General features: G+C 41.8%; 1 protein-coding gene across 2 annotated transcripts in view; it reads right to left on the bottom strand.

Annotated features, from left to right (window-relative positions):
- Positions 1-1,376: 1,376 nt before the first annotated feature.
- The window catches only part of itga2b.2 (integrin, alpha 2b (platelet glycoprotein IIb of IIb/IIIa complex, antigen CD41), gene 2), a 33,518-nt gene continuing 18,380 nt past the window's right edge, over positions 1,377-16,514 (bottom strand). The window contains exons 18-31 of one of the 2 annotated variants that reach the window (XM_031894717.1): positions 15,472-15,623; positions 15,163-15,288; positions 14,262-14,329; positions 14,043-14,190; positions 12,260-12,346; positions 11,017-11,096; positions 10,796-10,876; positions 9,872-9,977; positions 5,394-5,543; positions 4,696-4,866; positions 3,083-3,196; positions 2,880-2,981; positions 2,078-2,200; positions 1,377-1,960 (exon numbers count right to left, since the gene is read on the bottom strand). In XM_031894717.1, coding sequence (XP_031750577.1) covers positions 1,898-1,960; positions 2,078-2,200; positions 2,880-2,981; positions 3,083-3,196; positions 4,696-4,866; positions 5,394-5,543; positions 9,872-9,977; positions 10,796-10,876; positions 11,017-11,096; positions 12,260-12,346; positions 14,043-14,190; positions 14,262-14,329; positions 15,163-15,288; positions 15,472-15,623 — 1,571 coding nt within the window. In that variant the 3' untranslated portion in view covers positions 1,377-1,897. The remainder of the gene's footprint in view (positions 1,961-2,077; positions 2,201-2,879; positions 2,982-3,082; positions 3,197-4,695; positions 4,867-5,393; positions 5,544-9,871; positions 9,978-10,795; positions 10,877-11,016; positions 11,097-12,259; positions 12,347-14,042; positions 14,191-14,261; positions 14,330-15,162; positions 15,289-15,471; positions 15,624-16,514) is intronic. The other variant, XM_031894718.1, reaches the window with a different exon arrangement.

Below are 16,514 nucleotides of genomic sequence, written 5' to 3'. Positions count from 1 at the left end.
TGTGTAGATACATGTTCTCCTGAACACTGTTTCACAATCCAAGATAGCTCACGATGTGTTGGCAAATTATACCTGTCAACACAAGCACTCAGAAACCTATGACCTTACTGGCCCATGATGATTTTTGTTTCAGAGGACAGATGGTTGAATTGTCCCAATCTTGTCACCTACGCTGACAGAAAGTCCAATGTAAGCACAGCATCATCAGTTAAACTTGTCCAATAATTTGTCAAAGTATCACACAAAATTATAGAATGGACTGAACATCTCTAAGAATCTCTCAGAGCTGTGAGCCATCATGTTCTTCTCAAATACCATATAGATTGGTCTCAAACGACACAGCTTGTAGCTGAATACCTCACTCATTCTCCACTTTTTGTTGAAGACCAACAGCAGAAGTCCAATGATGCTGGATGGAACCATGATTTAGAGCAAAGTACCACCAGGAGAGCCATGGACCATGCAGGTCAAGAAATTCTACAAATTTTGTTTCTATCAAATAAAGACTTCATCTAACTCCATGTTGAGTAGCACCAAACTCCTCAAGTTAACATAAAAAATTTATACTTTAACTTTGGAGCACTAGAATTGTCCTTGTTTCATGTAAGTTTCTGTATATACTCGAGTATAAGCCTAGTTTTTCAGCACCCAAAATGTGCTGAAAAACTCACCCTTGGCTTATACTCTAGTTGGGTGCCATGGGTCCCTCCAGACTAGCACCCTCTGTCCTTTGTGTGCAAATTAGGCCTCCTGCAACCAGACCCTCCAGTGCCCTGGCCTAGGCTCCCACTAGCAATACTTATTTCCCCTTACATCTCCTCCGGGACCGGGTCTGCTGCCAGTTTGCCAATGTGCAATGAGCGTGGGATAGTACTCATATTGTTTTTGTTGATCCTCTTCTCCACTTACAGAGCTAGTTTACTGTTTATCTTTGAAATAAATATTGAAAAACATATACCCCACCAATGCCTCAATTAATGTAATTGTATTGGTATTTATTTTGATTATTAAAACTTAGCAGTAGCCGCTGCATTTCCCACCCTAGGCTTATACTCGAGTCAATAAGTTTTTCCAGTTTTCTTAGGTAAAATTAGGTACCTGGGCTTATATTCGGATCGGCTTATACTCGAGTATATACGGTACCTAAAAAACTGCAATCTACCAACTTGGACTAATGGTATAAAAATGATCATTTAAATAGGGCAGGAAAATAATCTATTTTGTTGGTTTCAGAGGTTATCCCAACACAAAGACATAACACCCTTTGTCTCCTGTAATTCATGTGCCTGCCATTTTAGCTCAGGAACAGGTTTACAGATAGAGTACTGAGACACAGAGAACACACATAAATACAACTAAAAAGATTGCTGCATTAATAAAATCAATGAATTGTTCTAAAGTTTATTTAATAATCTCTTAAATTAACAAGAATTGAAAGGTCATTTAATGTTGAAATGGATTTCGCTGCTGGCAAATTATATGTGGAGGGTCTAGCGCCAGATGAGAAGTGGGATGTCCAAACTGAGGCCTTTTTTTCCTTAGAAAGCATATCTACTTCCTTCCCCAACAGTTTAGCAAAAGCTGGAGAAGCCAGACTACTGGAAAGACTAGAGAGTGACTGCAGATGTACAGCCTGAGCATATTAATGTACTTAGCCATTATACAAACTACTTCTGTTATAGAACTCAGCACTGGGCTCCCACTTCCCTTCAGCTGGGGGACCACCACCCCAAATCCTAAACTGTAAATCTAGGATATTGGAGGATGGAGGAAACTAAAACCTAAGAACAGCTGGGCCACAGGTGGGATATCCCTATGTATAAACAGTGCATTGACAGCCAATGTAGGAAGGATCAGTGTTGTAGATTATGAAGGTATTTTCATAGGGTAAAAGCCATTAGTCACTAGTTAAATCCTCCTGGTCATCAGAGGGAGGTCTGGTCCGGTGGAAAAATCCAAGCTATGATAAAGAAGAATGTTACAGTTAGTACATTAAACACTAAACACATTAGAAAGATTAGGGACTTTTGCGAAGGGCACTATGATATAGCATCTATAGTGTTTCTGCTGTACTCACCTTCCACATGACAAATACAAAAAGCGCCAAGAGAAATAGTCCTCCCAGGGCCCCCACAATTATCCACCAAAGTGGGATCTCCTTCTGGCCATCGGGACTCGCCCACAAAACAGTGGTGTTTGCCTGGGAGAGAAGAAAGGGGTGGGAAATCAACACTGGTGCTAATGAGAAAGAAGAGGCCTCGGAGATGTGTCTGTCAGAAGGAATAAAATAGAAATAAAAACACAAAGGGAGATGCAGAAGGTTAGTACAAGCAAGGGGCTGAGGAGGCATGATGGAGGAGACACTGGAGCTGATAAATAGAATAGATTCAATTTCATTATTATACATTAGAGGTCCCCAATCTGTTTTTACCAGTGAGCCACCTCTAAATATTAAAAAAATTTGGAGAGCAACACAAGCAAGAAAAAGGTTCCTTGGGTGTGCCCAGTAAGGACTGTGATTGGTTATTTGGTATCCCCATTTGTACTGACAGACTACAGGCATAAACTGGGGGAGGCATCTGACAAAACTATTCAATATGTTAAAGAGATATGGGATGTAAACTAAGAGACTGCAGTTCCACTTGGCTGATGGGAAGGACACTAACTGCTATGGAGGAATTTGGGAGATTTTTGTGAACTTCCCGCACAACCCAGGGTGATTTGTGAACTTTTTGCTGTGGGGGAATTTGTTACATAATAGTGAAAGTTTTGACATTTGAAATAAACGCAGATTCCTTAAAAACACTGAAGGCAATGTGTAAAAGGAGAGGAAAAGCAGAAGGAGTTTACAGGTAAAAAGACAAGAACTAAAAGCTTACTGTGGCTTTCCCGGCCAACAGAATCGCAGGCTGGATCTTATAAGGGACGGAGGTTACCCGGAAGGAACCTTGAGAAAGGAGGATGAACTGCTGTTGTTGCCTCTGTATGAGGAGACAAAGAGGAAAATGGTGCATAGACTCCAGCCTGGAGTAAAAGCCATAGCCCTGTATTGCTTAGGCAGATAATGGTTACATTGCCTTACCTTTAGAAAGCTGGGCACCCAAAGTATCGAGTGAAGTTTCACTGTTGCTCTCTCCCCTCTCTCCAGATTTTGTATAGAACATTCCACTTTCCAACATAGAAAACTGCTACAGTTCTGTAATGAGGGGGTAGGACGTGAACCCAAATGTCCCCAATGTACCAACTCCCTAAACCACAGTTTTAGACACACTACCTCAAGCTCCCTCTAAAGCTGGCTGTACCGTGTCCTATATGAAAATTCTCTGTGGGCCTCCAGGGACCCACTGGACAAGGACTACATCAACATGCCATGCGGTCATCACATGTTGACACAGGTCTTGTCCAATGGGTCCCTGGAGCTAGGGCTGGGCGATATACCGTTTAAAACTGAATATCTGTGTTTTTTTTAAAAACTATATTCATTTTTCAGATACCGCAATACCGGGGTGTCAGGGTACTCACCCGTGCGGGCCGGTCTCGCGCGCCTCCTTGCGTCAAAGCGCACGTACATGTCAAAGCGTGCACGTTCGTGACACGCTGATGCCGCCAGTTCTGCGCATGCGTGGGGGGTATTTAAAGCTATCAAACGCCTCCTCCTGTGCTATGTTGTCTGCGGCCTTGCCTGGGAAACTTAGCCTGCCTGATTTACCTTCCGACTTTCTGTTGCCGATCCTTCCTTATTAGGAAATGGGGTTAACACCTAATCATGCATGGAAAAAAAAAATACCGCCAAATACCATGACACCGATATAATTTTGAAAAATACCGTGATATAAATTTTTGGTCATACCGCCCAGCTCTACCTGGAGCCCCACAGAGGAGTCAGGACAATTTCACCGAACAAGTGGATCTTTAAATGTATGGCCAGCTTAATGGAATTATAAGACAATGGGAGGGCAGTGAAAGGTAATAAGGAAGCTGGCAGTCAGCTATCTGGGTATATGGGCTGATGGAACCGAGGATCACCTCAACGAGCCGATCCAGGAAAATCAAACAACGAACAAGATCTGGCCAATCTTAGGCCAGAAATTGGTCGGGTAGGCCTGTCGAAGGTCCTGAATCGGCAGCTGAAATCTGACCCTGTATGGCCATGTTTACTTCTCCTGGGCAAACTTAAGGTCCCCATACACGGGCCAACTATAGCTGCCAATATCGGTCCCATGGACCGATTCGGCAGCTAATCGGCCCGTGTACGGGCAGAACAGAGCGGCCTGGCCGACCGATATCTGGCCTGAAATTAGGTTAGAAAATCCGGTCGGATCGGGGACCGCATTGGCTCGTTATAGCGGTCCCCGAACCGACTGCCCCATGGCCGCAAATGTAAGCCGATCATTTGGCCCCAGGGCCAAACGATCGGATTATTTTTTTTTCAAGCCACTTGCTACCCGATATCGCCCACCCGTAGGTGGGGATATCGGGTGAAGATCCGCTCGCTTGGCGACATCGCCAAGCGAGCGGATCTTATAGTGTATGGGGACCTTTAGTGTCCCTAGTGAAAAAATCAAATAGACAATAATTAAAGAATCACTTCTATTTCCTGAATTCTGTCTTGGCACCCCCTCCCCTCATCATCCCTTCACCACTCCAATTTGCTGTGGTAGCCCTTGTCCTTAAAAGATGGTCTGAGTATCTTACCAGTAGTACTGTATGATTGCGAGGAGTCTTTTCTCCTTTCTTTGTGCTGTTCATTCCACCCTCCATACCCTCATCAGTATCCCATCTCCTGAGCTCTCTTTTTTCCAGCCTGTGGTCCCCACTCCTGCTGCTGTAGTTGGCAGGTTCTTCAGTAGGCGTGAGAATGTCCAACTGAGTAAAACATTTAAAATGTAAGGTTAGGAGAAAGCAGCGGGCAAACAGTGGGATAGGTAAGGGGAAAAATAATAAAGGAGATGTTAGAGTAATCAGCGCCAGACTGGGCGTCCTAGGGCCCAGCAAAGTCCTGACATCCAGGGCCCACCCTCACAACAATTAGGTAGAGACAGTGCCAGATGGTGTAGAGTATATATAGGCTTTTGATGAAAATAAGAAAGGGATAATGGGAATCTTCCTAGATTGAGGCCTGGTCCCAATAGTAGATCCTCTGCTACTCTGGCAGTACAGTCCAGAAAGAATCTGAATGAGGTTAAAAAACACCCCAGTAAATGTGGAGCAGATAATTGTGTATGAAGATAGAAAATGACAGCTAAATAGTAAAGCAGATATACAGAGAGATATAGGATGACGTAATGCTGACTGCTTGATATCCAATTAGATATTAGGCTCGACTGGGACAGGGCCTGTTGTGCACCGGTTGAACTTTCTCTGTAACATGTAGTATATGAAATTCTTCTCACCTGTAAAGGGTTGAGCATTGATTGGTTTCCACAGGTCATTCTGTCATCGGCCTCCAAACGCAGAGGGTACAGGAAGTAGTCACCTTGATAGGTTTCTGGGCTCTGTAGAACCAGCTGGACATGGACTGAGCCTGGGCCAGCATTGTGTAGCTTGGAAGAAAGAGCAGAGCAGAAAATGTGATGATGAGACACATCATTTGTAACCAATGCACAAAAAACATTTTAGTCCTGATTTCCCAAATACACATCAACTCTTCTTCCAAAAAACAACCTATTATTCTCCTTATTATGTTGGGTTGAAAACCCCAACATACTGTTCTTCGACTTTAGCTTATTCTTCCGCTTCTTCTTCTTCTTCTTCTTCTTCTTAGCGCCCCCCATTTTCTAAACGCTACTCCTCCTACAGTTTTAGGGGTACAACACCCAAACTCCCCACACTTCTTCGCCCTATAGCGGAGCAGGTTGCTTGTGCTTTTCTAAGCGATCCAGCCCCCCGTCTTTTTGTGGCACCGCTCCGAACCCCCCAATTTTCCCATTGACTTTGACAGGGAAGATTTTCAAACTGCTGCTACACTTACAGCTTTGAAGCTGCACCCCCCAAACTTGAATAACACAATCATGGGGTCACCCCGAATGAAGCAGCAACATTTGTTGGATGACCCCAAAGTGGGAGGGGCCAACAACAGCCAATCAAATTTTAATCATTGACTTTAATGGGGAAATAGAAACTGCTGCCAGTCTTACAGCTTTGAGGCTACACTCCCCAAACTTGAATCACATAGTCATGGGCTCAGCCTGAATGAAAATAGGATGATTATTGGATGCCCAAAAGTGGGCGGAGCTGTAAACCGCCAATCAGATTTTACCTATTGATTTGGCGGAAATCCAACCTGCTGCCATTCTCACAGTAATAACAGCGGGGGCCCCAAACTTTTTACACTTGGTCACTAGGGGACTGCAGTTTAAGTTTTGAAAAGTGGGCGGAGCCACCCACAGCCAATCAAATTTCACCTATTGATTTTTATTGGTTTGATGCCAGATTTTCCAAACTTTGCACAGTCAGTCACTGGGTGACTATGGATCCAGGTTTTTTTTTTTAAAAAAACCCCCCACAAAGTGGGAGGGGCCAACAATAGCCAATCATATTGTACCCATTGACTTTTATGGGGAAATTGAAACTGCTGCCAATCTTACAGCTTTGAGGCTACACCCCCCAAACTTGAATCACATAGTCATGGGGATCAGCCTGAATGAAAATATGATGATTGTTGGATGCCCAAAAGTGGGCGGAGCTGTGAACAGCCAATCAGATTTTACCTATTGACTTGGCAGAAATCCAACCTGCTGCCAGTCTCACAGTAATAACCCCGGGGTCCCAAACTTTGCAGAGTTAGGCACCAGGTAACTGTGGTTCAAGGTAAGAAAAAGTGGGCGGAGCCACTAACAGCCAATCAGAGTTTACCTATTGACTTTCAATGGGGAAATTCAATCTGCTGCCATTCTCACAGAATTAACACCAGGGTCCCCAAACTTTTCACAGTTGGTCACTAGGGGACTGCAATTTTAGTTTTGAAAAGTGGGCGGAGCCACCAACAACCAATTAGATTTCACCTATTGATTTTTATTGGTTTGATGCTAGATTTTCCAAACTTTGCACAGTCAGTCACTGGGTGACTATGCATTAAAGGTAAGAAAAAGTGGGCGGAGCCACCAACAGCCAATCAGAGTTTACCTATTGACTTTCAATGGGGAAATTCAACCTGCTGCCATTCTCACAGAAATAACACCAGGGTCCCCAAACTTTTCACAGTTGGTCAGTCACTGGGTGACTACGCATTTAAGGTGGGCGGGGCCACCAACAGCCAATCAGATTTCACCTATTGAATTTTATTGGTTTGACGCCAGAGTTCACAAACTTTGCATAGTCAGTCACTGCGTGACTTTGTACCCAAGGTTAGAAAAAGTGGGCGGGGCCGCTAAAAGCCAATCACATTTCTTTCATTGTTTTCAGTGGGAAAATTTTAACTGCTGCCATTCTCACATGTTTAATGTCAGGGTCCCCAAACTTTGCACAGTTTGTCACTAGGTGACTATGTTCCAAGTTTAGAAAAGTGGGTGGGGCCAACAACAACCAATTAGATTTCACCTATAGACTTAATATGTTTAAATTTAAACTGCGGCCATTCTTTTAATATTAATACTAAGGTCTCCAAACTTTGCAGAGCTAGTCACCAGGTAACTGCAGTTCAGAGTTAGAAAAAGTGGGTGCAGCCAACAACAGCCAATCAGATTTTACCTATTGATTTTCAATGGGAAATTCAACCTGCTGCCATTCTCACAGTATTAACACCAGGGTCACTAGGGAACTGCATTTTTAGGTTTTAAAAAGTGGGTGGAGCCACCAACAGCCAATCAGACTTTACCTATTGAATTTTTTTGGTTTATATTTAAAATGTTGCTTTGCTCACACTATTTATGTCAGGGTTCCCAAACAAGTGGGAGGAGCCACCAACAGCCAATCCATTTCCACCCATTAGATTTCCTTGGTTTATATTTAAACTGATGCCATTATTTAAATATTAATTCCAGGGTTGTTAAAGTTTCCAGAGTTAGTCACTGGGTATTTGCCATTCAAAGTTAGAAAAAAAAGTGGGCGGAGCCACCAACAGCCAATAACATTTCACCTATTTACTTTTGATGGTGAAGTGTAAAATGCTGTCAGCCTCACAATGAATGCCTGAGTCCCCAAAATTTGCAAAGTTGGTCACTGGGGGACTGCAGTCGCAAAAATAGGAAAAGTAGGTTGGGCCACTAACAGCCAATCAGATTTCATCCATTAAATTTTATTGGTTTAAATTTAAAATGCTGTCATTCTCACACTATTTATGCCAGGGTGCCCACTGTTTGTCACTGGGTGACTTCCACTCAAGGTTAGAAAAAGTGGGCGGAACCACCAATCACAATTCACCTATTGACTTTTATTGGTGTAATTGCTGCCGTTCTTTAACTATTAATCCTAGGGTCCCTAAACTTCGCAGAGTTAGTCACTGGGTAACTGCAGGTTAGAAAAAGGGAGTGGAGCCACCAACCGCCAATCAGATGTCGTTGACTTTCAGTGGGGAAATTTAAGTTGCTGCCATTCAGACACTATTAAAACCAGGGTCCCCAAACTTTGCACAGTGGCTTTTACTGTATAACTGTGGTCCATGGTCAGAGAAAGTGGGCGGAGCCCATTCAGTGACTTCATGTTTTTCAACCCAACATGAAGTTTGTTCTCAAACTTCCCTTTCTAGTCTAATATTGCCCTCTCACCCTCATTCTTCTAATTTCTCTCTTTCTCACTGGCACCTCCATGACCCACATCTTTCATTTAATTCACCTCTGCTCTGAACCCCATATACATTTGGGGTCGCCACCTGTTTATTTCTATAATGCCAGCCTGAGCAGGGCAGAGGTTGGCTTGTGAGTATAAAGGCTGATCAGTGCAGAGAAGATAAGAAAAGGGGGGATTTATTGGGTATTACAAATTTACCGGCAAATACAATGTTAGTTAATTTATAATACTGAATATGTCAGCCCTTAAATACTGGCCAGGTGGCAACTCTAACATAGGTTATGCCCCAACTTATAGTCTACTAGAACAGAATGTGGTTCATCAGATGAAGGATGGCTTCACAATAAGGGTGTTACCTGAGGAGAACCTCATTGACTCCTTAGTGCAACACACAACTACCCATTCTTTAAACTGCATTAACCAGGATTCCATAATGATTCTCTTCTTCTGGACCTACATGATCTCCTCCACCAGGACACACTTACTGCAACAAGGCACAATCCTTCCTTCCCATCATTCAGTTCTTTGCCTTTCTAGTTCAGTCTCTGTCATATTTACCCATTTATAACCACTGATCATGGCAAGTTTCACCTTTTTGAATAAATGTTACTACCTCCCACCTCAGAAGCTTGTTACCTTCCCACATACATGCATTTCATACAAACTCCCTCCTTTCTTTCTATTCCTTAGCCTTAGTCTTCCCCCAAACAAAACTCTTTAGTATCACCTTTACCTCCATCCCCACCCTCCCTGTCCTGTAAACATACTCTATATATACATATACCCACTTCTGTGTCACGCTATGGCTTCTAAATCTTCAAGACCTTTCCATTCCTTACTGACTTAATTGGTATCACCAGTGAAGGCACTAGTGGTGCAGCAATACTGAGAAATACTGACTTATACCTGAGCACTATGGCAGAGGTATACAACATGTAGAATTAGATTAGTTCCAATTCCTAACAGTTGCAGATCATCAGGCAAAACCATATGGTTTTAAAACTTTCAGTAAAACTGAACTGCTAATTAAACCAATGGGTTGTAAGGTGCAGGAATGGTATCTCTAGTGTAGCTCTTACAGATATGCCACAGGTTTTATTATCCTAATGTGGCTGCAATTATTGTTAAGCTTAGCAGGCAGTACCTCGTAGACATGTGTCACCTCCTCCCCATAGTCTTGGGCCTTTGTTGATTCCTCCCTTGGTTCCCAGTTGGGTAATGGAAGAACAACCTCGGCAGGGTGAGAACTCCTGAGGGATGGAGAACAAAGCAATGTTGTGGGTGCCCACCCTCATACTGACCAGTCTGCTACATTTGGGCTCCAATGCCATCTGTGCATAATAGAGCCCCCACTATTCTTTGTATTAAGAACTACATTTTTTATATACTGCACAAATGTGCAAACGATGGGAAAACAACCAATGGAAAAACAATATAAGCTGAGAGAACTAGACAATACGGTTGTGTATACAAAAGCTAATATTCTAGAGAGCTTGAGGAATAGGTGAAACACAAGGCTGAATGGCAGCGCATCTTAAGGAGAAAGAAAGTATGCTTATATGGCAAGATGTGTTTTAGTGAGTTGAAAACTGGCCAGTCGTCTTAGAGCAAACAAATAATAATATCTAATAATGAGAAAACAATAGTGGAAATGGATGATGTTCCTAACTGGTTCCCAACTGGCATTTTTACATGCATGGCCAGCTTGCACACCCATCATTTTTCCATGATCATTCTTCATACTAAAGAACTGGTCTTATGATCATTTATCAGTCATGTAATAATATCTCTGCATGTATGGCTGCCATTGAGAGAGTGCCTGATGGAACAGCCAGGGAAATATCTTCTAGATAGGATGGACTTCACTGTGAATCATCTCTGAAGTGGAAGGCAATTCAAGAGAATGTTGTAACTAGAAAGTCATTGTAAAGGCTAATAATAGCTGGTTTGAGGTAGAGTTGTAGAAGTGGCTTCACCAGAAATAAACAGAGTTACTGTTACTTGATCTTAACTACGTCAGCTGGTTACATGGTGTTCAGTCCCCAGCCGTAATCAGATGGTCACTCACCCTCGAAGTTCTAAGAATGCCGTCACCTTCACTGCCATCTCCACCAAAAAGACTGAGCTCGTCGAATTAACAGTGTTGCGGCTGAGACATTAAAGAAGAGGCAAATAATACAGTTATGTATACACGGTCAGAGGCCAGATACTATTTATAATGGTTTATGTACTAATTAATAGAATATTTAAAGATCATTATGACAATGATGTAATTGCCTGTATCCTCACCTCTTTATCTGCATCTGGAAGGTGACGGTGCTCCCAGAATCCTCCAGGTTACTGAAGCTGAGCTGTAGGTCTGCATGAATCTACATTAATAGGAAGGTTAGAAACCATTAAGTTAAAGAGATGTTATAGGAAGGCGGTAATGGAGGGTGAGAGGGGACAGACAGAGAGGAAGAGAAAATGTATATTATTATTTCTCGGGGCGTCTAAAGAGACAGGAAAGAATATACACTGACATTAGACAATTCTCAGAGATGTAAGGGCTCATTAACAATGCCAAGGCTCAGTGCTAAGTGCAACAGGAACAGAATTGCAGCCTTCAAACTGACATTGAGGAAAGTGCCTGTAGCTATATGCGCTCAGTCTTTACACAGTACTAAGGGGCCCTGTACGTCCTGCCTGATTTGAGAGAGTGCTAACGCCAGGGTTCCCTTCATATACTGTATATACTCGAGTATAAGCCTAGTTTTTCAGCACCCAAAATGTGCTGGAAAAAGTCACCCTCGGCTTATACTCGAGTTGGGTGCCATGGGTCCCTCCAGACTAGCACCCTCTCTCCTTTGTGTGCAAATTAGGCCTCCTGCAACCAGATCCTCCAGTGCCCTGGCCCGCTCCCAAATTCATCTTCATCTATCTATTCCTGTCCCATTCAGCACTAGACATTGCAATTTATATTCTATATAAACTATATATAGTTTTGAAGGATTTTAACTCTTTGTGTTTTAGCTTGGTTGCTGATTGAGCTAAGGGGGGTAGTACTCTTATGGTATCATCGTTGATACCATATTGTTTTTGTTGACCCTCTTCTCGACTAGAGCTAGTTTACTGTTTAAATATTTAAAAACATACCCCACTCATTTAATTTAATTTTACTGGTTTTTATTTTAATTATTGAAACTTAGCAGTAGCGGCTGCATTTCCCACCCTAGGCTTATACTCGAGTCAATACGTTTTTCCAGTTTTCTTAGGTAAAATTAGGTACCTCGGCTTATATTCGGATCGGCTTACACTCAAGTATGTACGGTATCTAGTCTATAAACCATCCTACTTGCACCAGCTGACTGGCACACAACTGAACTAGTGAACTCTTAGGAACTTTCACACTGACACTGTCACAACTGGCACCTTATTCATCTTGTGGGTGAAACTTTTGAATCCATATTGATGACTCTGGTGTAAATCAAAAATGGTATGTGTGCAATTACAAAGGAAAGTTGGGTAAAAATGTTTCATTATGAGTACAAACCTCTGCTTTATTTTTCATTGGGTTCCCCAACTCACACACCACAACTTCCGATTCATTCCCCTTTTTGGGGGAACACAGAATCTTCTCCTATAGAAAGCATCCAAAATGTAAATCACTATTATCAGAATTGCATCAGTCTGCACCATGATCTGTACCTCTTGTCTCTTTTTGTACCTTCTGTCTTATATCTTGCTCCCATTTTGCTCTAATCTCATAACAAACCACTATTAATAAGGTGCAAAACTTGCTCCAAATCTAATAGCTCATTGCAACCATAAGCAGGAAACATTTACTAGGAAACATCTGTAAGTAAAGATAAGTTGTAATGGATAATAGACCCAGAGCATGTTTTGTCTTGAAGGGACACAATCATGATTTTGTTAAGTACAGGTATGGAATCTGTTATCCAGAATGCTTGGGACCTTTCCATGTGAGGGGTCTTTCCGTTATTTGGATCTTCATACCTTTAAGTCTGCTATAACATAATTTATATATTAATTAAACCAAAAAGGGTTGTGCTGCCTCAAATAAAGAAGTATTATATCTTAGTTGGGATCAAGTACAGGTACTGTTTTATTATTACAGAGAAAAGGGAATCATTTAACCATGAAATAAACCCAATAGGGCTGTTCTGCCCCAATAAGGGGTAATTATATCTTAGTTGGGATCAAGTACAGGTACTGTTTTATTATTACAGAGAAAAGGGAATCATTTAACCATTAAATAAACCCAATAGGGCTGTTCTGCCCCCAATAAGGGATAATTATATCTTAGTTGGGATCAAGTACAGGTACTGTTTTATTATTACAGAGAAAAGGGAATCATTTAACCATGAAATAAACCCAATAGGGCTGTTCTGCCCCCAATAAGGGGTAACTATATCTTAGTTGGGATCAAGTACAGGTACTGTTTTATTATTACAGAGAAAAGGGAATCATTTAACCATGAAATAAACCCAATAGGGCTGTTCTGCCCCAATAAGGGGTAATTATATCTTAGTCGGGATCAAGTACAGGTACTGTTTTATTATTACAGAGAAAAGGGAATCATTTAACCATTAAATAAACCCAATAGGGCTGTTCTGCCCCCAATAAGGGGTAATTATATCTTAGTTGGGATCAAGTACGGGTACTGTTTTATTATTACAGAGAAAAGGGAATCATTTAACCATTAAATAAACCCAATAGGGCTGTTCTGCCCCCAATAAGGGGTAATTATATCTTAGTTGGGATCAAGTACAGGTACTGTTTTATTATTACAGAGAAAAGGGAATTATTTAACCATTAAATAAACCCAATAGGGCTGTTCTGCCCCCAATAAGGGGTAATTATATCTTAGTTGGGATCCAGTACAAGGTACTGTTTTATTATATCATAGAAAAAGGAAATCATTTTTAAATATTAGTATTATTTAATTAAAATAGATTCTGTGGGGAGATTACCTTTCTGTAATTCTGAGCTTTTTTTCTGGATAACAGATCCCATCCCTGTATTTATAATCACTGTCTAGAAGAATTAAGTCCAAAGCAACAGGAGTTTATGAGTTTTCTGTATATATTTAATATATACTATAATGCTTGAAAAATAGCAAGGCTCCAGATATATATAGTACAGACAAAAAATATCTTCATCATGAGCCATATTTGGGCTATAGTTACCCTTTATCATGCCTTTCCACCAAGCTTGTTTTATGTTTTAAAATACACACTATTTTATTTTACTGTATGTCTAGTTTTTCTACCCCAGGCCCTAATATGCCATCCCTTCCCCACATCTTCACGCACCTCTGCCTCCCCCAAGACTTGCATATAATGTGCCCCTGGTGGCAGCCAGACGTAGAGCTCCGCCTCATAGGCTCCTTCTCCAGAATTGGTGGCAATAAATTCGATGTGTACCAGGTTATCTACCCCAATAACTAGAGGATCGGCAGACCTTGGAAGGGAAATCATAACTTTGTTAGACTGGCACTTAGGAATAGTAGACATGATAGATTGATTGCTTACCAGTTGGCAGTTAGATGCAGGTTTGGTATACAAACATTGTCATCACCGCAGTCCAATAGTATATTAGTCTGAAACAAGAAGAAAAGTAAAGGAAAACTATTCTGCATATGTAATATTTATCAACATTCCTCTACCAGTTATGTACCTGATTATTAGTAGCAGCAGATATTAAGGGGGTAAAGTAATAACAGGTGCAAAGTTTATTTAATTTCTAGTAATTCATAGTCAGGCAGCATTTATTAGTCAATGCAAATGTTCAGTTGGTTGCTATGTGTTATCAGAAGTGGAGCAAACCTTGAGCTTTTTATTACATTACCCTCAATGTATTTACTTTAAGACAGGGATCCCCAACCTTTTATACCCACGAGCCACACTTAAATGGAAAAAGAGTTGGGGAGCAACACAAGCATGGAAAAGAGCTATAATATATAATTATAAGAGCTATAATTGGCTACTTAATAGCCCCTACATGGATTAGCAGCCTACAGAAGGCTCTGTTTGACATTATCCTTGGTTATTATGCAACCAAAACTTGCCTCCTTACCAGAAATTAAAAAATGAGCACCTGCTTTGAGGCCACTGGGAGCAACATCCAATGGGTTGGTGAACAACATGTTGCTCACGAGCCACTGGTTGGGGAACACTGCTTTAAGATGACCTAAATCAGTGATCCCCAACCAGTGGCAAGTTTTGGTTGCATAAAAACATGTGTACTGCCAAACAGAGCCTCCTGTAGGCTGCCAGTCTATACAGGGGCTACCAAACAGCCAATCACAGCTCTTATTTGGTACCCCCAGATCTTTTTTCATGCTTGTGTTGCTCCCCAACACTTTTTCCATTTAAATGTAGCGTACACATATAAAAGACTGTCCTAAATAATTTATGTGTTCATGTATCTCACCTGCTCCTGTAGGAAGGTGGTCCCATGCAGGGTGGGCTGAACTGTGTCCATGGACTGTGCTCTCGTCAGACTGAAGTTTACACTCATGGCTATAGGACTTAGTTTATCCTTGAACTCAGATTCTCCCTACAATAAAGATGGCGGTTGACAATTGTTGGTTTAATCCAGTCTATTTTCTTCTATTGAAAGGATAGTCCCTAATCTTGACTGACATGATAATCATAGAGAAGGGGTGATGTATATTGTCATAATAATGACCTATATGAGGTCTAATCCTTGCTAACTAGCTATTAAAGGAATGTGAGGTACCCGCAAGTAGGCTGTGAGGTTATGGCAGAGCTGAGCTGAGTTGCTATGAAGTTCCATGTCTATGGTTTTACTCGGCTGGGAGGAATCCAAGAAGAAAGTTCTTCGGGCAAATCTGGTCTTTAGACGATCCAGTTGGAGGTCAGCTGAGAGACCTTGGGGGAGTAACAGAGATGGAGCAGCAACAATGTTGAGTATGGAGGATGAGGAAGAGCAGAAGCTGGCATTGGTACAGATAAACTGTAAGCAAAGTAACAATGAGAACAATGGATAGTGACTTAGAGAAGTGAGAGATAAGAACTCCTCGCCCAGGTTTGATATAAATGAAGAAAATGCATAACCAAAGATAGGTAAGAAGGAAAACTAAAAGTATAGGGAAATAAGCCATTCTGTGACACAATGGTCTCCCATGCTGCCAGGCTCAGTGCCACATTTACTTTTTTTCACCAAATGACACTTTTCGTTGAAAATATTGGTTCTCGGGGCAATATCAGAGTAGGACTCATCCTGCAGGCCAGTGAAGGTTAGATTTGGGAAGAACTGCCATTGCTTTCTAAACTACACCTGAAAGCTCAGCTTGGAGGCAGTTAGGATGAGATTTGGGTTGAATATGTATTCACTGTCCTACATCCCTGATCCTATGTTGGAATGACTGAGACACCCATATTCTTCTATATCATTTCATTTACTTAGTGCAGGGGACCCCAAACCTTTTTACTTGTGAGCCACATTTCACTGCAAAATTAGTTGGGGAGTAACACCAGCACGAAAAAATCCCTGGGGGTGCCAACTAAGGGCTATAATTGGCTATTTGGTATAATTGGACTGGCAGCCTACAAGAGGCTCTGGTTGGAAGCACACCTGCTTTTTATGCAACCAAAATTTCAAAATGAGCACCTGTTTGAGGCCACTGGAAGCAACATGTTGCTCCTGAGCCACTGGTTGGGGATCACTGGCTTTGAGGCACCTTCAAGTGGGGCCTAAACTGAAAAAGACATCACTGCCCTGGGAACAGGGCGGCAGCACTAAGCAAAAAAAATGACCAT

The sequence above is a fragment of the Xenopus tropicalis genome, chromosome 10, assembly GCF_000004195.4.
Source record: "Xenopus tropicalis strain Nigerian chromosome 10, UCB_Xtro_10.0, whole genome shotgun sequence".
NCBI lineage: Eukaryota > Metazoa > Chordata > Amphibia > Anura > Pipidae > Xenopus > Xenopus tropicalis.
The sequence above is the reverse complement of the archived record's forward strand: the minus strand, read 5'-3'. Positions and strand labels throughout refer to the sequence as shown.